Source organism: Lytechinus variegatus, chromosome 11, assembly GCF_018143015.1.
Source record: "Lytechinus variegatus isolate NC3 chromosome 11, Lvar_3.0, whole genome shotgun sequence".
Lineage (NCBI taxonomy): Eukaryota > Metazoa > Echinodermata > Echinoidea > Temnopleuroida > Toxopneustidae > Lytechinus > Lytechinus variegatus.
This window is the reverse complement of record NC_054750.1, coordinates 32985776-33012879: the sequence shown is the minus strand read 5'-3', so window position 1 is coordinate 33012879 and position 27104 is coordinate 32985776. Positions and strand designations below refer to the sequence as shown.

The window sequence follows — 27104 nt, the reverse complement described above, 5'->3', positions numbered from 1 at the left end:
TTAGGTTGAGATTTGGTGTTGACGCCGCCGCCGTCGGAAAAGCGGCGCCTATAAGAATACTTCAGTTATCATTCCAAGACAATTATGATCAATTTGCGTGTCAAATGAGTTAATAAATTGAATATGTACTGTTAGGGATTTGTGCCCCAAATGGCTCTCCATAGTTAAACCACAACTTTAATCCAGGGTTTAATTTAAACCCGAGTTCAGAGTGCGGGCATGGGAAACAAAAACTGGCAAAAGGCAGCACTGTGCACTGTAGTGTAGGGCATATTGAATGGAAGATCGCTATTCCAGTCCATCATCTGTAGGCCAAGTAATGGTAAAGAGGAAAAACAACAGAACTCTCTGTTAGCTCCATGGAAAAACAGTTACACTTCGTAATTCCGAAACACGTAAATTGCCTATACCTCGATGTTCGTTAATCCGAAAACGTAAAAGGGTTCGTTAATCCGAACATTTGTGGCGTTATTCCGAAGGTTCGATAATCCGAAAAAGAAATAAGATTCGATGTTCCAAAGGTTCGTTAGTCCAATAATGAAATAAGGTTCGTTAATCGTTACATTTTCAGACTAACAAACTTTCAGAATTACAAACCTCATTTCGTTTTCGGATTAACGAACCTTCGGAATTACAAACCTCACTTTGTTTTCGGACTAACAAACCTACGGAATTACCCCCCCCCCCCCCCCGGTACGAACCTCATATCGTTTTCGGACTTATGAATCTTCAGAATTACGAATCTTCGGAATAACGAATCTTCAGAATAACAAAGCTTCGGAATTACAAAAGTATGCGAAAACAACAAGCATAATCTTATCAGGAGGAAGGAGCATATATTGAATATGTTTCAAGCTTAACAACATGATGTATTCTCAAAATATAGAACAAGAATCTATTCGATTATCTCCCCTAGAATATAATTGCCCAATATCACTGTCATCATCATCATCATCACTATTAGTAAATGTATCAATATCATTACTTACTAATATTGATTTAATAATCATTATTAGTATTTTATAGGCTATAGCAGGGAATTATTTTACTTTTCAAATTTGATTAGCATTTCTGGTTGTTAGAGAAAATTTTTCAACTATGTTCGGTACAGTCCTATGTAAAAAAAAAACCCAGCTATTACAAAGGAAAGTTTGTGTAGCAGTTATATTAAAATATGGGGCAAGTTTTGATGCAATACCAAGAAAATTATTCCCTGTATAGTTTTTACTAAGTAAAAATTTGGGCCTTATCGTGGTTTTGGGAACCACTCGTCGATTTGTATACGCGCACTTGTGTACAAAGTGAATGGAGGTTATAATAGGGAACCGTGCGTGTAACTGAATAAAGCGCTGCTGTATGAAGTGAACAGTGGTTCCCAATATCACAATAATGCCAAAATTTGAATATTAATTTGGAATACTTTTAGGAGACAAAAACATATATGAAAATGATTTTCATTCATAAACTGATTGTTGCTATGTTAACTAGCATATAGCAAGCTTTCAGGTTGTGAAGAACAACCTTTCATAGAAAGTATGCATAAAAATTTGTAATTTTTAATATGTAAGTAAACAGTACCAGCCGCACAAGCAAGCCCAGTCACTTTTTTCAGATTGTGATGTCAAACATTGAACCAAGATGTACATGTACATAATTAACACGTTGTGACATTCAGTATCTCTGCGAGATGACAACTTGTAACCGGGCCTTTGATAGCACATTGTAAGTGCAATCATCATTTCTGTGCAGCCAGTACAGTTCTATTCTGATAACTTTAGGTGAAATTAATATAATATTGAAAATAATAGCAAACCTTCAGAATGATGTTAATATTGTGATATCAAATTGATTTTTTTCCCAATATAATATCAGTCTTTTTTTAAGCATATATTTTTTCTCCATAAAACATGCAATTTACGAATTCGACTCTATTCAGGTAAATGACTTTTGACTTTTGAGCATTATAAGCAAGGGTTCCATGCAAGGAGTACCGGGTAGTATGGTATTTACATGGTCTACACGCTGTCAAGCTATTTCTCCGATGGTCTAATACCACATGGGCTAAACCCATTTGGTTTGCTAGCAATAACTGCCATTTGGTCTACACCACACTTGGTCTAATACACAAATATACCAGGCTTTGAGTAAGTATAGCAGGAATTATTCATCCAAGGTTGGACTGGCATTACTATTTTTTTTTAAATAGTGATTTTGCCAGTACAACCGAGGATGAATAAATCCCTCTATACTTTCAAAATACATGTAAAGGCCTGGTATATTTGTTTGATATCCTACTTTAATAAGTTAAAGCAATTGATCTTTATAATCTAGTTCTTGTACTCTTAGTTACTCCTTTTTTTAATCTGAACCAAACCAGCTGCGCTGACTGACCTACTTTTCCTGAAGCGCTTAGCTACTTAGCTCAGTGCACGGAACGCGTATTAGTGCTTGCACCATCCTGATCTGTGACGTCAATTATGGAATAGTCAACTATTCCATCATTGACGTCAAGGAATAGCACGTTTTCTTCGGTGGGTGTTTCATTTTCGACATCATCACAAAATAGTGAGAATATGTTTGGTCACATGATGCTATTTACCAATCAGCATACAGGATTTGATTTATGTAGGATATAATACCCACTTAGTCTACTCTAAATGTCTTTTAGTATAACATCTTCAGTCTAATTTTGAAATTGTCAACTAATCATTCTGCACTGAGATAAATGAATACAGTATTTGATAATAAATAAATTCATATTACGGAGACGCAATAGCAGATTCCGGTGACCTGGCTTCGATTCCCACTTGGTGCGCTAGTGCCCTTGGATGAGGCACTAATCCTCATTACCAGGTCCCTCAGAGAGGACCTTAAGCAATTGGTCCTCTGGTTGCTTGCTTACAAGCATTCATGCTTTCTTAGCAATCAGGTAAACAAAGCACCACCACCACCAATATTACTAGTATCACAAGGATTCAGGTGCACACAGCTTTTTGAGGAATTACTTCCTGCCGGTACCATTTACCTCACCTGGGTCAACAGCACACTGTGGATGAATTCCTTGCTGAAGGAAATTACGCCATGACTGGGATTTGAACCCACAACCCTCGGAATCCGGAGACTGGGCCACGACGTACTTAACTATGTGGTCACAATAGACCATTTCGTAGTTACTTCATGGACAATTTTGGTCAAATGACCTTTCATTTCTTTCATCGTGATAGGCAGATTTCAAAGCAAGATATTACGTAAGCTTGCCTTACATAGCAGGATGAAGAAATTGAATAGACCAGGTGACTAGAATAGCACACCAATGAACACTTAATGAAGGTATTTGTTGTATTCCTACTTTGAATGCATATCTTAGCATGTTGCACAATGTACTTTGCAAACTGTGAAATACCAGTCGTTCGTGGAAGTATTGTTGTTTTTTGTGGATGTAAATGAAAACGACAATTCAAAAGAATATATGAATAATCAAGACATCAAAGTTGGTGCTTATCTCATTAGATTTTAAAGCGCCATGTCACTTTAGTACAAATGACCTTCTTCTGATCATGCGTAGAATCTTTTGATCATGTGCAGAAAGAAATAAGAACTCGCTTATAGACCAATATCATTTTTTTTTATTATGCAATATATCCTACATAACTTAAAACCTGTAAAATGACTGGTTTAAATAGCATCAGGTGACCATTCAAGCTATATATGCTGTTTGAAACAAAACACCCATGGAAATTTTTTTGGCTAAATTGCAATTAGACCAAATGATTAGAAAAAATGGTTTTAGACGAACTAGAACGATTAGACCATATGGTGCAAGACCCAATGCACAGTAGGAGCAGGTATTATAACCAATTAATACTTACCCATTCAGATGAGGAAAATCATGAAGCAACTATATATAATAAGTGATAATAACTATGCACTATTTACTGAAAAGAAGTAGCAGGGGTGCAATAGACTGACACAGGGGATGATTTAGTATTTGGAGTTCATGTGATAATAAAAAATTATAATTTTGAAAGGTAACATTCTTTAGATTTATGTTAAAAGTTGTACTGGATTAAAAGTGGTGACTATGGAAGACTGGCCAAAGTATCAAGGTACATGAATTGGCAATACCAGGGGGGTGTTTCACAAAGATTGAAGTATGACTTAAGTTGCACTTAATTGCCGATGCATACATGATATGCAATGGCACGACCTTATCGATTGATACGCAGTAGTACGCATCCCCATGACACGATCTGACCAATGCGGTCAGGCCATTCATACGGCACGCAACTCGATATCTAAGTGCGATAAAGTCATACTTAAATCTTTGTGAAACACCTCCCAGGTGGCTATTAATAGGTGGTGGAGAGCACCAGGCCCTTATTAAAATTTAAAAAAGATCATTTAAAAATTCAACTCACTTTCAAAGCGTGCATGTACAGGCTGGGGTGAATACAATAGTGTAGAGTGTAAACTGCGCCGATGGAGTCAAAAGTGCCATGGTGTAGCGGTTCTGACTCTCACCTTGTAAGCAGAGGGTCGTGTGTACGAATCCCACCATGACTTAGCGTCCTTTGGCAAGGCGTCAATCCACACATTGCCACTCTCAGCCAGGTGCTAATTGGATACCGGTAGGAAACAACCGTCATTGTGGTTGGTTTAGCAAGTGTGTGCCTAAAAGGCTGCTTGAAATGCCATGAATCCAGTCACGGTGACCGGGTAATAATAATTGCGAAGCGCTTTGAGCAGTCGTAGATTGATAAAGCGCTATATAAATGCCAATTATTACTATTATTATCAACTTATGCTCAATTTTCTAAAGACAGCTAGGACATACTATGTAAGGTATAATGCACTCTTGATATATTATATAAATACTTGTGATTATAATAAAGAATATTTCTATACATAAGATGAAAATATTTATCAAGGTCAAGGATCTGAAGCATTTTACATGTACATAAGCTTTTTATTTGCAACAGGGGCTGCAGACGATTTTGAAGGTATGGTAATAATAGTAATCAGCTTTTATACAGCGAAACGATGTGTCTAAGCGCTTTAACGCATATATTATTATTACCCCGGTCATCGTATTCAATCTGTCATTCCCACACACAATGTGTGCACATCCTCCACTCCCTGGGGAGTATTCCAGTCAGTCGTCAGTGAGGCGCACACGGTACTGGATAAGCTACAATGACTTTCACATCCTAGCGGGTACCCATTTAGCACCTGGGTCAAGAGTGGCAAACTGTGGATTAACGCTTTGCCAAAGGACGCCAGACCATGGTGGGATTCGGACACACGACCTTCTTTTTACAAGGCGAGAGTCAGGACCACTACACCATGGCTGACCATGCAGAGAAATCACAATCAAAGGGCAATTAAAAAAAAAACATTTTGGTACCAATTCAATGAAAAAGGTGAGGGGGCCTGAAGCACCCCTTCCCCAGTTTTGCAGCCACTAAGTTATGAAATAGGAGGTATATATACTGAGGTTATGTGCACAATACATCAAAGTAATTTGCCTTCCTGATAACAAAAAGTTAGATAAAAATCATTGCAAGCAAACTGCACACTGATAAATACTCGGACAAAAATTTACAAAGCCAGCTTTTACAAGGTCACTTGCAGTACCAAGGGTGGATACATACAAAATTTAGAGCATATCAAGTGGGATTAGCAAAATGAATAAATTGTTTGAATAACAAACTCACCTTGATTGGAGTGTATAACTTTATGTCTCTGTCTTCTATGCATGTAAACAAGTATATTCCGTGACAAAATGCATATTAATCACAATTTATGTAACTTAAAGGGGAAGTTCACACTGACCATAATTTGATTTTAACAAAGCAGCATATGTACGACTTAATGTTTTAGTAAAGGTTTCATGAAAATCTGTCAAAGACAATTATGCATTTTTTTAATTTTCACTTTGTGATATCACGTTTTAGAAGTACAGCTCCTCCTTGTGTCATGTGATATGAATTCCACATATTACCATTTTCTAAATAAATTGATGATAGTAACTGTGCAATAGAGTATCATCAAACACATCATTTTATGACAACTTCTGTATGAAAACTATTTTTATTCATCACTGTCCCCCAAAATGGAATGCATGGAATATCATTTAAATGGTACATGTACAGTTGAGGCCGAAAGTTTACATACACCCATGGAATTTAGTGAAATTTGTTCACTTGCCAAACATCATTAAATTTACTATATCTTCAATAATATAGATACTACCATGAAGAATTTGGTATCAAATGAAAGAGCATATTGAGCTCTTCCACATGATTGGAATACCGTTGAGATCAAAGTATATTTCAGGTGGAATTTTCTTTGAAGAAAAAAAGTAATATTAATGCCATTGTATTCTATTGTTAGTTTTTATATTTTCAAACATCGTTTCATAAAAATATATAAATGTCAAATCTATGATTTATATTGCATTTGCTATTATGATATGTCACCACTGAACAAAAATGTGTAATCTGAAATGTTTGTTTTGAGAAGTAACTAGCACAAATATGAAATGTTTTTGTCAAGTTTTTATTTTTAATTCGTCTAAAATATGAAGATTTTTGGGGAAAAATTTTCACCTAAATATTTTTCAGCTCCTGGTGACAAAGCAATGTGATGAAGGGGCATGACATACTCATTAATTTGATATCAAATTTGTCATGATAGCACAAATATTTTATAAGATACAGTAAATTCTATGACGTTTGACAAATGTCAGCTTTTCTTTGAATTTCCTGGGTGTTTAAACTTCTGGCCTCAACTGTATATGGGGCAGCTGCTCACATACATGTATAGCGTCACAAATTAACAAATAATAATCGATAACTCTTTTATACTTTGATGGATTTTTCTCTAATTTTTCTGCTTGTAATAAAACCACCTTATTGCCAGGATGACTTCTCTTTTGAAGGCCAGGAATGGCACTCTTAAGTCCATTCTTAGTTCTGTTGTAACTTCCAAAAATTGCTCTATATGTGCAATTCTAGCATTCCATAATTCACGAACCCGACTGGGACAATATTAATCACGGTACTATCAGATAATTCATCCTATCGAAAATAGCTCTGACCGATTGTGGCGCTTTATTTTTTAACAAATTGTAATCGCGTAATTTAAGATTTCTTTGTTGATTTTATTCATATCTATATTTTGTAGTTGTTTATACATGTAAGTATAAAATATTTGTATCCAAAGTAACTGTTGCTTGAGCGTCTCTGGCGGTGTGTGTGCTCAATAAGATATCACTATTATTATTATAATTGTGTACTGTGATGAGATTATGTGATGATTAGACACTTCGGTGAAATTTACACCTCTGCTCTTATGTAGCGCTTTAAGCACCAGGCGGGTGTTTTATAAAGTTGTTTGTAAGATACGAGTGACTTTACGCATGACAGGTGATCCTTTCTTGGGCTATGTAATATCCCTATGTAAGTGAGTTATGACCTAAGATTGTGTTCCAGTCTTGCGTAACTATACGAACAGCTTTATGAAACACCCACCAGGACCTATATTCACAAAACCTTTACAGGTCTAGTTATCACATAATTGTGTACTGTGGCCCTATATAATTATGTGATAATTAGACATATTCAGCTTTCATGGATGTGGGCCCAGGACAATATCTCAAAGTACCTCATCAATAATCTATCGAACCCTTTCATTGGATTTACTGATGAAAGACACCAAATCAAAGTTTAGTGTAAACAAAAAATTACATATTTTCCACACACAAATAGGTTTAATATATTGACTGGAATGAAAGACTGAAGTGTTTATTTACAACCACAATAATTACTCTTTTTGTTACAGACATGTGTTTTCAGCACTTACATCTGTAATTCATCTAAAACCCTACATGGAAAACTGCTTTCACAGATTTTCAAAACATGCTTAAAAAACAAATAAATACCTATCTCATATTTCATAATAAAATATATGATTCTGGATATTATCTAATGGGTATACCTGTATGTACAAAAAAGCTTTTAAAGTAGATGGTATATGCAAGAAACCAGCTTTCTTTTTAAAAAAAAAACAAATAAATTTTTTTTAATTAAGCAACGTTGATATTCATAGTTTGGAAACATTTAAAATTTTACATCTAAAAAGACTATTTGCACAATATTCTTATGAACATGATAACATAATCTTCACAGAAGAAAAACAGCTGCAAAATTACATGATTTAGAATTTCACACACACCATTAAAAAAAGGTGATTATATTTTCCAAAGTTTTGTAACATTTTTTAATAATAACACAGTTCTTGTATAGCGTATATCAGATTATGTCATAACGTCCCTATGCGCTTCCAAAGGACTTTAGAATAAACATTGCGTGATCATTCTCATCCAGAGATAGCTGCACAATGCATGTTCACACACACACACTGTTGAGACCGTTGTGTAATATTTCGTATAAGTTTTTTAACGTGACACTTATGACTAAACATTATCTGATCCTTTGGGATCCAGAGTTACCTTGGGAACGTAGCCGTAGAGAAACGTCGCTGAAATGACAAATGCAGCTCCAACGAAAAAATAGCTGAAGAGAGAAATAAAAACGTAGTAATAATAATGATACCTGGATTTGTGTTGTGCTTTTTGCAAGAGGATACAAAGTATAACTATTATTACCATCTTTTTAGAGTGTTTCAGCGATGCATTAAAAATGCATATTCCTTATAAAATTTGCTGTTAAATATGACACCGTATTCAACAATCTAACGCGCATGCGCGAATACATGAATAATACCATGGATACAACAATGAATGCAATATACGCAGCATAGAGCACAATGACAATTGATTTCACAATGAACTACATTTAAGTTGCATTTCTATGATGGCCTTATGAAGTGAGGCCATATAAACTAATTTTGGCAAGTGACATGACTCGTTGAAGTAAAAATTTCCCCCTTTTATTTTTATTGGGGATAGATAATGATAATTATATTTAATGGAATTCCAGCAATATTCCACTGATCTGCAATTCGTGGAATATTTGGACTATTCTTTGAATTTCTGGTATAATATAATCATCTCAGCTTTATCACGAGCTACAACTTAATCAGCAGTGCTCTCTGCATTCAAGAAATTAATTCTACCAGGTAACATCGATGACATGATAGAAATAAATGTATAATCAATAGGAATATTTGCTTTGTTCTTCATAATCCAATAAGAAACATCTAACATCAATGCTGACTGGTGGACAGTGAGTATGACAAATATGTGGATGCAAATATGATCTTCATTGGACATTTCTATTATGTAATTCATTGCAAAACTATGTGCCGGGGGGGGGGGGGGATGAGTACTAAGAATATGGATTCATTTGAAAACATGGGTTGGTGCTTACACATTTCTGAAACATTTTGGTGATTTATTGTTAGTTTTGGGGTAGTAAATCACAGTTGATTTCCTTGAGGGCAGTGGCCCATAATGGACCAAAAATTTTTGAGGGGGCCAGACAACGTGTATTTGACAAAAAAATTATAAAATGCAGCAAGCAAGCAAAGGAAACGAGCAAACAAAATTCCTTTTTTGATACAAAAAATCTATTTTTATAAAACAGATTTGGGCTTGATATTCAGAAAATGATATCATACTTCAGTTTTTTCCTCTTCTTCCTCTCCTTTTTTCGTTTGTCATAAAAATTGATGGGGTCCTTGGCCACCCAACGCCCCCCCATCTGTACGCTAGTGCTTGGGGGCCCTGAAAAAGTAGATACGTACCTTGAGGGAGTAAAATCGTGCAGCAGATAATAAGATATTACTGTTGATAAGATGATTGATAATGATGTAGCGAATCCTTTCAATATATTATCTGCATACTTGATAACGGCTGCTATAATAAGACCTCCAAGGGCCTGAAACAATAAGTAAAACAAAGAGAGGAAAGTAATTATCGAATAAATCATGTACAAATAAGGCTCATACAACACAAATGTACAAGGAAAAAAAATGCCAATGTATGCAAAGATTATATTATAAAACATGATTATTGTGAAGATTTTTTTCTTTTAAATCCACTCCTGAGGTAATTTTCATTACAATGCATTTTTTGTTATCTATTCACATTATTGGAATGTGACTTTGCATTAAAACTAGGGAAAATGTTTCATGAATCCTCTTGTTAGTCATTTTCACTGAAAAATTGGCTCTGAGCCAATCAGATGCAAGGATTTCAATGGCTTATAACAAATAGCAAGTGAAAATCATTGATTATGTATTTCATGAAATGCTTCCCTGATTGAGAGAAAACAGTAGTGAATACTGACCTGTAATATCACTACTACCCATGTGATAGTATGGTATCCTTGAAGAAAACCATCCTCCGCAACCTTCGATCCGTCTTTTCCTATAACACCACCGAGACCAAAGATTACCCCAAAGAAAGCTGGAGAGTGTATTAAAGAGATAGATGAAACGGTAAGAAACATTAATGTGAAAAACTCTCTGTATCTAGGGATTTGAGTGGTTTTTCCTTTGCAAATCAATATCACACAGGGGGGAGGAGGAGGGGTCTAAGAAAATATTTGCAATCAATGATCATTTAAATAGAGATGCCACTGGGTGAGGTAAAAGAAATCCTGATCTCTTTGCGTAAAACAAAAAGCTCCAGGGCATCTACACTTACAAACCCCTCAGGAGGCCTTCTAGGATGGGAAAAAAACAAATAACAATTCAAAAGCTTACCTGATGAAGTGGAGTAACTGATTTGTTTTCCATTTCATGTTGTGCATATCGCTTAGAGTACACTCCCGGAATTCGACATGTGCTAACCTCTGACATGGCAAACTTACAAGTCGGCACAGTCAATCACCACAACGCACACCAAACACGTTGTATACACAGGCACTATCACTCACCACAATAAAGCTCGGATTTCATCTCCAAAATCTCCTAAAAAAGTCAAATTATGCCCTTAGAAATGCGGAATCTGTGCCATATATCCAGAGCATGCATTGGCTTAGCTCTGATTTAAGAACAGGTTGCAGAAAAATGTGCTATAAAAATTAATGAAGAAATGTGTGGTTTTATGCCGAGTTCGCAAACTTTCTTGCAAAGTTAGAATCGTATCTTCAAAAGGAAAGACTCTACCGCATTGAATCTGCACAGAAATCAAGTCAGTGGCATGCTATCGGCAGGCCTTCATTCGACATGGGGTCAGAGCGTAATGCAGGAAAATCCGGGGCTTTCCTGAGAATTTGTAAAAATCTCTGATTCAAGCTGTAGCAAATTACCCAACAGTCCTGACCACAAGAAGGAGATCAGCAATAAATTGCAAATTTGTAATTAATTGCAAGACAAATAATTAATTTGGAGACTTCAAAAGATTTCCAATTAAATAAAGAGTAAATAGCACATGGAAGGATTTAGGCTGCGGTTGACACACAATGAACAGTTTGCAAGTGGGGTCGTGTGGTCCAGTGGTTAGAGCATTGGACTCATAATCGCAAGGTTGTGAGTTCGAATCCCAACTCTGCCATTGTCTCCACTTTGATAAAAAGGCCCGAGAGTGATATCTGTCGTCTATAACGTCAGCCACTATGACTGATAAACCTAGACGAAAAACGTTTCATAGGTAATTGGTTATATGCCAGCTTGGCGTTTACCAGCAAAAAATGCTGTCCTGCCGAGTTCCTACGGGAGTTACCACAAACAGAAACAGAAACTGAAGAATCATCAGGCTCGAAAGAGGCAGACATAACCACCATGAAGAGATGGATTGCCGTAACCATCCTCCAGACCTACCTAGTTGTATATTCCTGAGCCATAATGATTGCTTGGTGCCTTTGAGAATCTTCTCAAAATAAACCCCTGCAAACCCACTGGAGAAGCAGGCACACAGAACTGCTATCAGACCGATCAGCTCCGATGACATCGATTGTTCCGTTTCTTTTGGCTTGCTTTCTGATGGCATCTGAAAAAAATCAAGATATGATAAAAATAATAATGGTCTTTATTGATACTTCAAAACATTTTTTGCACAGCCAAAGGCTGAATTACAAATGCTTTTACATTGTTTCACATAAAAATTAAATTAAAAAGAAAATGATTAGGGTAAATACACCCAAAAGGGTAGATTAAAATGAAGAAAAAAAAATCAAATTAATTATTCTCGTAAATCTGAATCTAAGAGCTGCACTATCTGACAATGACACCGTTTGTGAGATTAAGGTGTCAGCCCTCACCATCAACCCACCTACCCCCCCCCTCACATTCATTGCACCAGGCCATTTTCACTGACTTATGTTATAAGCTACTGAAATCCTTGCATTTGATTGGCTCAGAACATATTTGCAAAAATCATAAACAAGATGTTTGATGAAAACAGAAGCCTCTCAGCACTGATAAGTTGTCATTGTTATTATGGCCTGGGGGTGTTTCCCAAAGATTTAAGTACAACTTAAGTCGCAATTAAATGCCTAGTTGCATGCGGTATAAAAGGCTTGACCGTACTGGTCAGATCGTGCTATGAGAACCCGCACTACTGCATATCAATCAATTACATCGCGTGTTGCATATCATGTACGCGCCGGCATTTAAGTGCTACTCTGAGTCATACTTAAATCTTTGTGAAACCCCATCCTGTGGGGTTGTAAGATAAAATTAACGATTGATCGTGTGGTTGACTTCCACGATTGATTATTGTGTATGATCAATCGTAAAAATCAGTTCCATGATCAATAAATAGATTAAAGGGAAAGTTCACCGTGACGAAAATTTTATTGCAAAAATAACATAAAAAAATATTGGCGAAGGTTTGAGGAAAAGCCATCAAATATATATTCATTCGCTTTTCGCCTCCCAGGCACAGGTGACGCCAAACAAATAATAATAATAATTAAATAAAAAAGTTATTAAAATTTCAAGTTTTTGATTTGTGACCTCATAGAACAAGCAGCTGCCCCTTATGTTATGTAACATAAAATGCATATATATAAAAATTTCATTGTTTAATGGTTAGTGAAGACTTATTCTTTATTTTCTATTTAGGTGCGGGTGTGAAATCATTTGTGTATTAATTAATGTACTGAAGTTACAATAAAAACCATTTTTAATTTTCTGAGAAAATGGCACTTAATTGATTTTTTACCATTCGATATGCAGAAAAACTGCTTGCATATGACGTCGTAAATCAAATAATTAAAGTTCTAATAACTTTATTTCTGCGATTTTTGCAATAAAGTTTTTGTCAGGGTTAACTTCCCCTTTGAAGGCACTTTTTTGATCAAATCACCAAATCTTCATTGAGGTATACAAAGCTACAATTGTTTTTTTAAGCAGAAAATGGGTTGACTAGAACCCACAATGAACACCAGTTAATGGAAACTGCCAACAAAGGAGACAGCTAGCGGAATATATTATTTAACATCATGTCGCAGCATCCAGTGCAAGTCTTGTTGGTAGGTTATCAATAATCACCAGAAACAAAGCATTGAGGATGTTCAAAACTTCCCTGCAGGCAAATCAGACTTGCATACGCTCCTAAAGGCAACCACGTGGGAGATACGTGCAATTCTATCAATGAGGACGACCTACAAGTAGCAAAAATTATCAAAAGCAAGTCACACATACGCAAGGCTTGTACGGAACAATACGACAGGGTCTTTGGTGATTACCTACCTGGACCAAAGCTACCCCTGCCATTAGAAGGATGAGGGAGATCCACTTTGAGGCATTAAGCTGCTTGCCCAACATGAACACTGAAAACATGGCCGTTGTCAGAATCTTTAACTGATAGGTCACCTATTTGGATAGGTTCACAGAGAAAAAAGATTTATCTGCAATTACATACATACATGCCTGCCAACAGGTGGATCAAGGGTGGCACGGTAGAACAGAGAAAAGGGGGCATGAGCCCCAACCCATCAAGCTTAAGTTGGCAACATACTTCCTCTTAGATGAGAAGTGCCTCTACATTTCAAAGTGATAGCTTTTTCTATTTTATCATATAAATATCATTGTCTACTTTTAAAAATTATTCACTCATTTATAAATTTATATTTTATTTATTTGCCTATTCATTAGTTCATTCATTTGTTCATTCATATATATTTTAATATATTCATTGATTTTTCATTCATTAATACTTTTATTCATTCATTATTTCATTCATTCATTTATTCATCAATTTTTCCATTCATTAAATCATTTGATTGTTTGAATATTTTTGGAGGGGGCGTGGCCTTGTCTGGATAATCCAAAGAAAACATCCCATGAATTTAAGAGATCCTATATCCCCCGATGAAAAATACTGTAACCCATACAGTGGGCTCCCTTCAGTCATTCCCTGCCATAACTGATAACACTACAGTCATACCAATGAAGCCAACTCTACACTGAAATCAGGACCCTTACTCACAAAGAGTTACGATTGATCCAATCAACCTCAACTTTATGGAAATCCATCCATACCAGAATTATTTCTTCAGGAAATTTGCACAATCTCCTTAGTAAGCAAAGAGAATCACACTGAATCTTCAAGAGAAAGATGAATGTATGATTACACATCATATCTAGAAAATAGTTTGAACAAATGTGCATTGTAGATGTTGACATTGCTGGCCGTCCATAGTTGTGATTGATTGTATCATTCACAACTTTTCGTAAGACGGGGGCCCAGTGATAATACATTTTTTTTCAATGGCATTATCATAGGTCGGTTTGGAGTCCATGGCCTGTATTCTGATAGCAGGTTTAACTTAAACTTAGGTTTAAATTTGTGGTTTAAGTATGGATAGCCAATTGTTACATAAATCATAAATAGTAGAGATATCATACTTGAGCTCATTTGGCTCTCAAATCATTCATTATTGCCTAGGAAGTATAAATATATTATTGTCTTCATCATCAATGAATCAGGAAAGAGCACAGTAAACATAGAAAACATACAACTTAATAAAAAATGTTGATACTTTTGACTTCCCATACTTAAACCACAACTTTAAACCTGAGTTTAAGTTAAACCCGACTTCAGGCCCATGTCGTTAAGTGTGACAGTGGCACCAAAGGACAGGAAGACTATACCAATTGGTATTTGATTATGGCAGCTATGTTTTTTCTCTCTCTCCTGAAAAAAAAATTGACTTTTGATATGAGACATAAGGTCATCTTGCCATAGCAGTGACATGCAAATGATGTCATTATAAATACCTGGTATGTTGCTGCGTCCAAATGGGAGAGAGCAAGGAAGAGAAGGTTATTCTGAAGCGTGTACAGACCGGATGGTATTGCCAATTTGAGGCTGTCTATGGGTTTGTTAATGATTTCTTCTCTCATCACTTTCGCAAAGCCATCAATCGTTCTGCCCCCTGCAAAGTGAAACAGACATAGCATAAAAGGTAGGAGCGTTTTAACAATTTCCGAGAATAAGGCCCCATTTCACAAAAGGGTCATTGCAAGAACCGTCTTTTGCATCACTGATTTGATTTATCATAAAATGCCCCCGCCCTCGGGTAGTCATCTGTACTACACAACTGTTACATATTTTAGGGGCTACATGCAGGAAATAAAAAAAAATCATTTAAATGGGGGGGGTTCATGGCACTTTTTATAGATGTATCTTTGATTAAAGGGTAGAACTACAATCTTCCAAAAACAATCCAGATTTTTTCAATTTTTCCCCTGGAGGGGGGGGGGTGTCTTTATCAGATTTCCTTCCAAATGCCTGTAATAAGGGGTATGATTTTGTTGGTGTCTGTTCCGAAAAGCCATGATACTATTGATAGGAAAACATAACTGAACCCATTGCATCTTCACACAGTAATTCTCCAAGAATCTGGAATGGAATGTAGAGGTGTTGTGGCTCTCTGTACTTTGGAGCCCAAGGTCCAGGTTCAAATCCCATCGCAGCACTCGCATCCTTTGGCAAGGCATGAATTTACATTTGCCACTCTCCACTCAGGTGTAGTAAATGGGTACCTGGTTGGAAAAAATTCCTTGAATGCTTGAGTGCCCGATCAGGGTGGCCATGTTAAAGCCGGGGTAATAGTATGCAGCACTTAGAAACATTTGTATGAAGTGCTATATAAATGTTGCTATTTTTATCAATAAGCATATAAATGCTTAAAGGCTTGGTCACACCGGAAGAGCGTTGTTGGAGCGGTCGTGGAGCGGAGAGAAAAAAAATCATCACCGCTTGTTACCATTCACCTTTTTCGATTTCGATTGTTTTTTTTGTTTTATTTTTTTTCCCAAAATTTGTGAGCCTAATTTGACTCTCTTTCCCTTCCGCTCCACGACCGCTCCAACAACGCTCGGGCAGTGTGACCAGGCCTTAAAATGTTAATCTGCTCGATGAGTGTGGGGGGGGGCACTACACCATAAAAACTAGCACAACTCACCTTCTTGGAAGTATACAAGCAATATACAAGCAACTATCTTCATGCATTCAGCCAAGACGACAGCCGTGGAACTGAGGTAGCGAGGTCCCTCTGATTGATAGGTCCGGGAGTACCTCATCGTCAGGACGAGGGTCGTCGTCTGGACGATCAGGACACCTAGCGACACGTACTTGAGGTTGTATTTCACAGTGTTCATCTAGTGGAAGTGAAAATAAAATCATATTGCATTATCTCCTTCAGACACTATTTGAAAGGAATTTCTCACTAAACGGTACAGTTCATGTAGGAGTTGATTAAAACAACAAAATAACTATATAATATAACAGATATTGCCTGGTCTATCTTTTTAATAAATAACATTTCAACTCCCCTCCAAAGCTATATTTTTCCCTCGGGAGAATAAACAAATATTGCCATTGGTTGATGAAATTGGGGTGAATCAGAAAAAAATGAATACAATTCTTTCCACGACTACTTTCTAAGATCACTAGCCAAGCTGGCTTCATTGTATTACAATTTACTTTGAAACCTGTGAAAATTTCCAGGGCTTTTTGATTATTTCGGAGGTGTGAAATGAAAACAAAAAGAGCACTGGTAACATGCATTGTGGTCATAGGCGGCGGAAGCGGGGGACGTTCCCCCCCTAAATTTGTTGTTGATGACCTTTTTTTCTTTTTTTTTTGCTTGTCAATTTATTTTCCTACATCCCCCCTAAAAATTTTTTGGGTAGAGAACCTTTTTTTATTTCTTGCTTGTCAAAAATTTTTTGGTTGTCCCCTCCTAAAATTTTTGGCTTCTGCCGCCAATGTCATGATTGTGGTTTCATAAAGTTGGAAGAAAAAAATGCCATGCTAACCATGACTAATTACATTTCTATTTTAACACACACATGGAAAACATACCCTTTGAAAATCCTCAATTGTTTATCCAGTTATCCACACCGTACATAAGTGTATGAAAACAATACTACGTGTGCAATTAATCATCATTGACAAAGAGTATACAAACAAGATTGATTTCAGGCTGTTTTTTTTATAAATTTGCTCAATGGGAACCCGTTCACATTCACTTTCCTGGAAGGCTCCAACCAATGCAGTGATCCGGTTTAAACAGAACATCTATTTGTTTGTAATCTTCCATCTGCGAACTTTCAACAATATGAATCATTTTGTGAAAAAGTTGTAGCAAGATGTCATGAATATCTCATAAGTGAGCTTACATGTACCCATATTCCTTTTATTTCGATATGTTTCTCCCTTGCATGAGTATTTCATGCCATTAAAAGTGAATTGGTTATAATCTGTAATAACAGGAACTGGTTGCATCCAATTTCGGAAGCATATGGCTGTAACCACCACATATACCGGTAATCTCATGCATAATAGACACTGAGAACATTTGTGTGGAAATGCAATACATGCATGGTCTGATTAAACACAACACCAATATTGATTGAATATTAATAAAAGTGTATGTAAGTGATGCGACTATGCATATGGTGACTGAAAGGGTTTTGAGCAAAATTTGTTGGCAAATCGATGCAAATTTGTGCCATTAGCTGACTAGAGTCTTTCCTTTTGTACTCTAAGTTCTATTCAAAGCACACAAATTGACTTGTCCAAATATTTGATATATATTTCACTCCAAGTTAAATGTGGCACAGGTGTGCAAATAATCACGTTGCAAAATTGCAAGACTTTTCCACCCTTTTTTCCTGTGTAGAGTGTGCTTATTTCGCAGTAAAATCCCTATTAATTCATTTTCAGGTTTCCTACAGAAATTTGAAAACAGAATTCCATGACTTTTCCGTGACTAAATTGCTGCTTTCCATGAATTCCTGTTACATCCCGGGAGTTATGTAGAATTTGGGATGTCACAAAAATGGGAAAAATGGAAATCATGACCACCAATTATAAAAGCAGAGTATGATCACAGAGTATGTGAGTTGTAAGACACAACAAACTGGAAAGCTGCCATAGCCAAGAGGTAAATGCAATTCCATGACTTTTCCATGAATTTTCACAAATTTTCCAAATTCCCTGACTTTCCATGACCACAATTTTTTCCAGGATTTCCCTCAACTGTGGGAACCCTGATTTTGAAATTTATAAAAATATATTAATAACCATTTGCAAATTATGCTTTTTACACTACTCAAGTGTTGAACAATTTGAAGAAAAAGCAGTGCTATAAACCATAAACAAAAGTTGTTAATAGTAAAATCAATTCCAAGAGCTTAAGTGTCTCTTCATTCTTTGGACATTTCAAGTGGCAATGGTGCTTTTCTCCTTTTATGTACTTATGTATGATGGATGATATGATTGGAAAGATCGACTTTATAATCAAGTTCATTTTCACACAGAATGTGATTAAAGGGGGATCCATCCAAGTAGAAAATTTTTTACTTTCAAAGGAGAGAGAAAATTTCAGAGAATCAGAGAAATGATAGTAAGAAAATTGGACGAAAATAAGAAAGTTCCATATTCTTTAAAATTTGGCACTTCTGATATGCTATATAGAATGAATACAAATGTATGATAGGTGATGCTGAGATATTTTAGGGTAGGGAGTTAAGAACAACTCATCCAATTTTATTACACAAAGTGAACTTCATTGTTGTTTTTTTCCCAAAAGTTAATAAATGACAACTTTTATTTGTAATAAGGACGCAAAGTTACGCTTTATAATATATATTTTCATTACGGCCCAAGGAAAAGCTTCCGTGGAGAAACAAAAAATTGCAGATCACACGACAAAAAGGAGACTTGTCCTTGCCGCTTGTCAAAATCCATTCACCAAGTTGATCTCAAATCCCATTTTTCTTTGTCCCTATACTTTATTGTCCCGTTTCTTTCAAACTGGTCACCTTATTTCTGGTATTTGCCTCCTCTGGATCCTCCCACACATCTATTCTAGTACCAAGGTAGGATTTCCTTTTTTTAAGGTAAGTTTTTAAAATCAGACAGGCAAAATGCTGAAAATTTCATTAAAATTGGATGTAAAATAAGAAAGTTTTTACATTTCAAAGTTTCGCTTATTTTTAACAAAATAGTTGAACGAGCCAGTTACATCCAAATTGAGAGAGTCGATGATGTCGCTCACTCACTATCTCTTTTGTTTTTTATTGTTTGAATTAGACAATATTTCAATTTTTACGAATTTGACGATTAGGACCTCCTTGCCTGAAGCACAAAATGTTAAAATAATGGAATTCCACGTGTTCAGGGAGGAATGAAACTTCATTTCACATGACAATGGCGAGAAAATACAAATGATTCATATATCACATAATAAAATACAAAAGAAATAGTGAGTGAGTGATGTCATCGACTCTCTCATTTGGATGTAACTGGCTCGTTCATATAACTATTTTGTTAAAAATAATAGCTTTCTTATTTTACATCCGATTTTGATGAAATTTTCAGTGTTATGCTTGTTGTATTTTTCTCTTTTTATTCAAATCAAGTTTTTATTTGGGTGGACTTGTCCTTTAATATGTCAGAATACAAACAGTGAATAAAACAATTCATTTTGCAACCTTCACTTATTTTGCACATAATCTGTTCTTTAAAACTTGTCACAATCCGCAGTCTGTTGTATTATCAATATCATACTATATTTGGCAGGTCTGCAGGTCTGCAGGTCTGCTGGGTGTTTCATGAAAGTTGTCAGCAATGACAATTTCAGTGAAATCCTTGGTTTTGACTGGCTGAAAGGCACTGGCCTCTGACTGTTACTATGGTAACTGTCGGAGAAAGACAACTTGTCAGTGCTGACAACTTTCATGAAATGGTCCCCTGGTGTGGAGTATGTACAGTGCCATTTAACATTCTCTTACAAAGTTACTAAGTGCAGCTAATGCTCTTCTCTTAGCGAAGCAGGATGCTCTGTACCTCTTGCTTTAAGAGGCTAACAGAGGTGGCGTTGGCTAGTTCATCTGTTCATGTAATACGTAAAAAGGAATTCCATTTGAGAAGAAAATTACATGTTCTTTGTTGAATAAGATGTAGGGAGTTTTGTTTCTACTTAATCTGTTCTTAGATATGGAATAAAAGCAAACTGTCACTGAAACAATGGGTGATTGACGGTGTTGAAATCTGGTGTTGGTGTTGGGTCAACACCAATACCACTCATTCAATGAACAAGGTTATAATATAACCTTGTTCTCAGTTATATCTCCATGTGTGGCAAAATAAGGGTGGCAATGTTTGGCTTATTTTCTCTTTTTCTTTGGGGCAAATGCTTGATTTTTTTACACTGACAGTTTTCATTACACCTATTATTCATACTACTTGGCTCTTATTTCAATTTGATTCTTTAAATCATTTTTTTCTTAATTAAAAATAGAGATCAAAAAATGAAAATTTTCTTGCCATATTACTTTCCACCAATAGAGGGCGTACACAAAAATATGCCCAAAATTCAAGTTTTTGAGCGCTCTGGTGAATACAAAAATTATTCCTAAGTTAGTAATGAAAAATAAATTGCAACTGTATGAAAATTAGTAATTTTGGTCACAAAAGTGATATTTTAATGATTTTTTTGAAGTGTGTGCTCTGTACAACATTGGCATACCATAGTCCTTCCTGTAGATTCCCCACAGGCAGGGTGGTAGCAGTGAACAAGTGACCAACACCAGCTACAACACCGTACTTGAAATCAGGCTGGTGTTGGGATTGACCTCGGAAAATATGACGTATTTCCGGCAGTTTGTGTTGAACTCTGGTGTTGAATGTCGTCTGCTGAAGCGAGCATTACTGCTGGTGTTGACGATCTACGTGCGATTTCCCTATTCACCAACACCAACCCCCAGGGATTGGGAAAAAACGTGATTTCAAGTTTGGTGTTGGTGTTGACGAACTGTAGTTCACGAACAGGAGGCGAACACGATGAAACACCCCCGTAAAATTATCTATGACAGTTAAGATGAGCGCAAATCATTAGAGTTTTACACATGTTAATGGAAAATAATATTTATGCTTTCCGATTATTGCATTCTGTACGATAAGATTTTACTGCAATTTCTTCCCGATCTCACTTTCGTCGTCCAGAATTTCTTGCGTAAAGTTGAGATGATCAGCAGCACAGCGCAGAGGCGTGACATCATAAGATATCGATAACGCGATCGGTATCGCTCCTCTGAACTCAGCTCGGTGTTGGGGCTCGGTTCAGCAGCCTTTTCACACTCTCAACATCAACACCAACACCCAACATCGTACTTGAAATCACTCAATTTACAATCACATCACAGTGCAGATTTTAAAGGGCCCTAAATTATTTTGCACAAAATCTTTTCTTTGAAAGTTGTCCTAATTTCCTTTTTTTAAGAAGAAAATTACATGTTGTATATTAAAGATATTGAGAGTTTTGTATCTAATCTGAATCTCAAAAAGAATTATGAAATAAAAAACGCTAAGTAAACTGTCGCTGAACCAATCACATCAGAGTGTAGAATTTAAAGAGGCCAATCCATACCGACTGCAAGTTTTTTCTAAGGCAGAAAATGTAAGAAACTTTAATAAATGAAGGGAGTCGAAGATCCACCAAACTCTAAGAAAACTCTCTTCCCCTCGTCCAGAGTTTGTTGTCTTTGTCTATTACTCTTTCACCAATATACTTCTTGGGCTTCCTAGAAGTACCATAAACTTCTCCTTAAAGGTCAAGTCCACCTCAGAAAAATGTTGATTTGAATCAATAGAGAAAAATCAGACAAGCACAATGCTGAAAATTTCATCAAAATCGGATGTAAAATAAGAAAGTTATGACATTTCAAAGTTTCGCTTATTTTCAACAAAATAGTTATATGAACGAGCCAGTTAAATCCAAATGAGAGTCGATGATGTCACTCACTCACTATTTCTTTTGTTTTTTATTGTTTGAATTATACAATATGTCAATTTTTACGAATTTGATGATTAGCACCTCCTTGCCTGAAGCACAAAATGTTAAAATAATGGAATTCCACGTGTTCAGGGAGGAATGAAACTTCATTTCACATGACAATGACGAGAAAATAGAAATATTTCATATTTCATATAATAAAATACAAAAGAAATAGTGAGTGAGTGATGTCATCAACTCTCTCATTTGGATGTAACTGGCTCGTTCATATAACTATTTTGTTGAAAATAAGCGAAACTTTAAAATGCCATAACTTTCTTATTTTACATCCGATTTTGATGAAATTTTCAGTGTTATGCTTGTTGAATTTTTCTCTTTTTATTCGAATCAAGTTTTTGTTGGGGTGGACTTGTCCTTTAAGAACAAAAAACATTTTGTCTCATGAATGCATGTTTTTTAGCAACAATCTCACATAAGCCTACATGTACAAAAGATGTACATGTACAGGGTACGTCAACATTGCAAGATACAACTTATCCAAGTCATGGCAATATGGCAAGATATGTTATTTTGCCAAGTGGACATACAAAAAGTTGTATGCCAACATGGCATTATCTCGCCATGTTGACATATAAAAAGTAAATGCCAGGATTTAGGTACATGTAATTCTACAGTGTACACACAGCATGCACTGTACACACCATATTCAGTTAGAAATGAATCCTGGCCATGTCTTACAAAGAGTTATTATTGATCAGATCAATTGCAACTATGGACAGCCAGCAATGTCAACATCTATTATTCATGTTTGTTCAAAATATTTTCTAGCTATGATGTATATTCATGCATTCATTTTTTTCTTAAAAATTCACTGCGCTTTTATATCGCATACTCAGGTCATTGTGCATATTTTTCGTAGAAAAATTATGACACTGATGGATTTCCATAGAGTTACGATTGATTGGATCAATCATAACTCTTTGTAAGACGGGGCCCAGGTCGCAACATGGCTGGCTACATACAAACATCCACATGAGCACACAATTTAGATCTAAAATTCTCCCCATACTTATTTTGTGTCAACTTGGTGAGACAATGCATGTAAAATTTGTATTCTAAAAACATTCTCTTTTTCCTATATTTTCTGGCTTATGCGTAAATTCAAAGACTGTCAAGTCCATCCCACAAAAATGTAGATTTGAATAAAAAGAGAAAAATCAAACTAGCACAATGCTGAATAGTTCATAAGAATCAGATGTAGATAATTGCTGATGTGGTTTACGGTACACCATGTGGAGTGTTATAGAAGCAGTGGATAGAAGAAGAGAGGAAGTGGATAGGCGAGAAAGTGGAGATTTTGAGAATAGAGTATTCTTTCTTGAGAATAGTCCTGAAAAGGACTGTAAACCAGAAGGAATGTTGAGTGAGAACAGCTTGAGTAGTAGAGCTGATGAGGAGATGCTGGCTTGCGTCGGCGAGTAGAGATGATGAGTAGTAGAGAGACTCGACGTTTCGGACAGGTTGACTGTCCGTCTTCAGGAGTGAGTGTTCGCTCGGCGTGCGGCGGTACTTATGGCGTGCGTGCGGACGTGGGGGAAAAGCTCTAGGCCGGCGGTCACGGCGGGTTGACGTCGTAGGTGGCGCTCTGTGTGTGGGTCGGAGGTTTTGGCGGGAAACGAGTGGGCGTCGTATGCGGACGTGGTGAGTAGACGGCGGCATGAGTTACGGCGGCGTGTGTGTGTGTCGGCGGTGTGTACATCAATGGTGGCGTTCTGTGCGTGTTGGTCGGCGGACTCGTCGGGTGAGCTTCGGCGGGAGTGAGTGGGTGGCCTGGTGTACGGATGAGGTGTTGGGTCGTCGGCGGAGGTTGTAGCGAGGTGTCGGTGGCGGTGGTGTGTGTGTCGGCGGAGTCCCTGGTTGAGTTGGTGATGCAATCAGACTGCTGTGTTGGGTAGGAGGGCTCGGTGGAGTGACGGTGGACGGCTGGTTGTTTGTGGATCGGTTAGAAGTTTGATGGTGACGTAGGATTGGGTGCCAGATGCTGTTGATGTGGAGGCCAGGGTCTTGAGGCACAGTGTTGTGTTGATGTATCTCAATGGCTTCCCTGACCCTTCTGGTATTCCAGTGCCGGATGTTGGTGATTAGGTGGCTCCTTTCCCATTCTATGCGGTGATTCTCTTGTTGTGCGAGCCAGCATCTCCTCATCAGCTCTACTACTCAAGCTGTTCTCACTCAACATTCCTTCTGGTTTACAGTCCTTTTCAGGACTATTCTCAAGAAAGAATACTCTATTCTCAAAATCTCCACTTTCTCGCCTATCCACTTCCTCTCTTCTTCTATCCACTGCTTCTATAACACTCCACATGGTGTACCGTAAACCACATCAGCAATCGTACATGCCACCATGCAAACCTTCAAACAACATCAGATGTAGATAAGTTATGACATTTTAAGGTTTCGCTTATTTTTCATGAAACAGTGATATGCAAATGAGACCTGTAGTCCATGATGTCCCTCACTGACTTTAGTTCTTTATTGTTTGAATTATACAATATTTCATATTTTACAGATTTGACAATAAGGACCAACTTGACTGAACCATATAGTATGAAACGATGCTAGTTCCACATGTATAGGGAGGAATTAATTGTTGTTTCACTTAACAATAAAGAGAAAAATTAGAATATTTCATATAATAAACATGGCTCCACACAAACTTTTCTTGGTGGCCGATCCACCCAAAATATCAATGTCATATTTTTGGTGGCCTGCCAAGAAACTTTAGCAGTTTAGTGGCCCTAAAAAATAGAAAACACTAGAATTTAGCAAAACTAAGTGTGAGCTTTTAAGAATTTTGGTGGCCTGACTCTCAATTTAGGTTGCCCCAGGCAACTGCTAATGTCGAGCCCCGGTATAAATCATCAGTCTCATCATATGCATACCGAACAGGATGTGCATAACTGTTTTGTGAAATTACCGGTAAGCGAAAATTTTGAGTAAAGCAAACCTGTTGCAACTCATTTTAGGGTCACTATTTTTTGTTTGACAGCCACTTAAATACAGGCTTTATGATGGTGGTCCCCAAGTCTGCGCACCTAAAGATTTGAGTTAAAAGATTAAACATGAATTTCTTTTTATTTCACAAAATCTTTGTTAATAATGTTCCTTATATCATTATGTGTAAGTGTACCAAATATCTCATAAAAATTTGGGGAAAAAAAATTGATTTTCTTGGAAAAAACCTCGGGCAGTCATTTTCAGATTGAAAAAAAAACGGTACCCCATGTCTGCGCACCCATTCACTTTGCACACGATTCGGGTATTTTTATGAGAAAGGCTGCATTTTGAGGCCGTTACATGAAATACCCCAAATTCATTATTTTTCCAAGTTCCATTTTCTACCAAGTCTCACGCATTATGCGTGAGACTCAAGCATTTTGGACTCTTGTTCATCCCCTCAAGTCAAATCTTGGTCTCACGCAATTATTCACAGCCTATCCCCATATATGGTTGGAACTACCCCTTATCGACCACCTAATCTTTTAAGCATTGTATCTGCGAAAATATTTATCAATTTTACCCAGTTTTTGTCTCATTTCTGCAGAAAATTAAGCAGATCAGATTCCCATGTTTCGCACAACGACTCCGATTCAATCCGCGTATATATCGACGAACAACGAATACGACGATTTTACATTTGCTCATTTGCACCCATCTTTTGAAACCGACCACCCGCGATACACTAAGTTTACGGCCGATTCTTGTCGCGGTGGCGAAGTATTTTGACTCTTCCAAATCAGTTCTATGTCTGATGTCAACATGCTAAATGATCGTCTCACTACTTCCATTGCGAGCTTCGGCACATGATTCGACGATTGACGACGGATATTTGTTCTAAAGCCGTTTCCTATCGGATTTCTTGGTTTTTCAGCGGGGTTAGGTTCTGGTCAATACAATTTTGATTAATTCTACTAAATTTTTACTTTGTGTTGCTTCTTTTTTTCTCGTAAAATCTATTCTTACCGTTTCTATAGACACTGCGCCTACTCTCCCGCGCGTATCGTTTGTAATACGCAATAATTTTAACGCGCGCAAGGTGGTCGGTTTCAAAAGAGGTGGTCGATATGTGGTAGTCTCACCATACATTGTATTGTACACAATGTCTGTGATCTCACTCAGATTCACAGAAAATCTCATGCATAGCTGGTCTATGAACTTGGCATCTCTGTGTTCATTGCATATCTTCTTTTAGTACTTAGTTAAAGAAAATCGCGCAGATACGCATGTGTGCAGACAAGGGGAACTGCTCAGACTTCTTCTTCTTCCAGGCTGGTACAGTCCGCCACTGGCGTATTATCGTACTTGGCCGAACTCACTCACACATTAAAGCTAGGCAAACATTATTTGTAACGTTCTAGTTTAAGTTTAACGTTAGAATGTTTGCCTACTGCCTAGCTTTAGGTCCCCCAATCACAATGTACCGGTAGAAAAGTCAATTTATCTAGGAGTCTAGCCTCAGTCTAGGGCTAAGGTTATTGTGATTAGGCCCTAGTCTGGGCCTGGGCCTAGATAAATATTTTTGCTTTAAAAAAAAATAAAAGTTTTAGTTTTACTAGAAAATACACTGACTCATGAAATGAAGACAAACCTTAGAGTAGACTTCGTCACTAAATAAAAAGTATGATGGAGCCAGGAATATGCAGATGTATTCAATTGTAGCAGCTCAAAGATTCACAGAATGGCATTTGTCGAGCAAGTTCAACCATGTCATTGACATTGTCAACTTGATTGCGGCCAGCTGCAGTTATGATGATGTGTACGGGAATTTGCAACGTAGCTCCCCCGGCGTAGCGGTATGGCATAGCCTGGTTGTACCGT

The 27104-nt window shown here is 36.9% G+C and overlaps 1 protein-coding gene across 2 annotated transcripts; it reads right to left on the bottom strand.

The window, feature by feature from the left end:
- Positions 1-27087, bottom strand: LOC121423783 (UDP-N-acetylglucosamine transporter-like). 2 transcript variants are annotated; one of them, XM_041619272.1, is made up of 10 exons: positions 26875-27087; positions 16386-16581; positions 15196-15353; positions 13666-13788; positions 11791-11959; positions 10314-10432; positions 9769-9902; positions 8513-8576; positions 5715-5749; positions 1-305 (listed from the first exon to the last, which is right to left on the bottom strand). In XM_041619272.1, the coding sequence occupies exons 2-9, from the start codon at positions 16579-16581 to the stop codon at positions 5735-5737; spliced, it is 978 nt and encodes a 325-aa protein (XP_041475206.1). In that variant the 5' UTR covers positions 26875-27087; the 3' UTR covers positions 1-305; positions 5715-5734. The 2 variants fall into 2 exon arrangements, with proteins under 2 accessions (XP_041475206.1, XP_041475205.1); XM_041619271.1 differs by lacking the exons at positions 1-305; positions 5715-5749 and having other exon boundaries at positions 7447-8576; positions 26875-27086.
- Between the last annotated feature and the right edge of the window lie 17 nt (positions 27088-27104).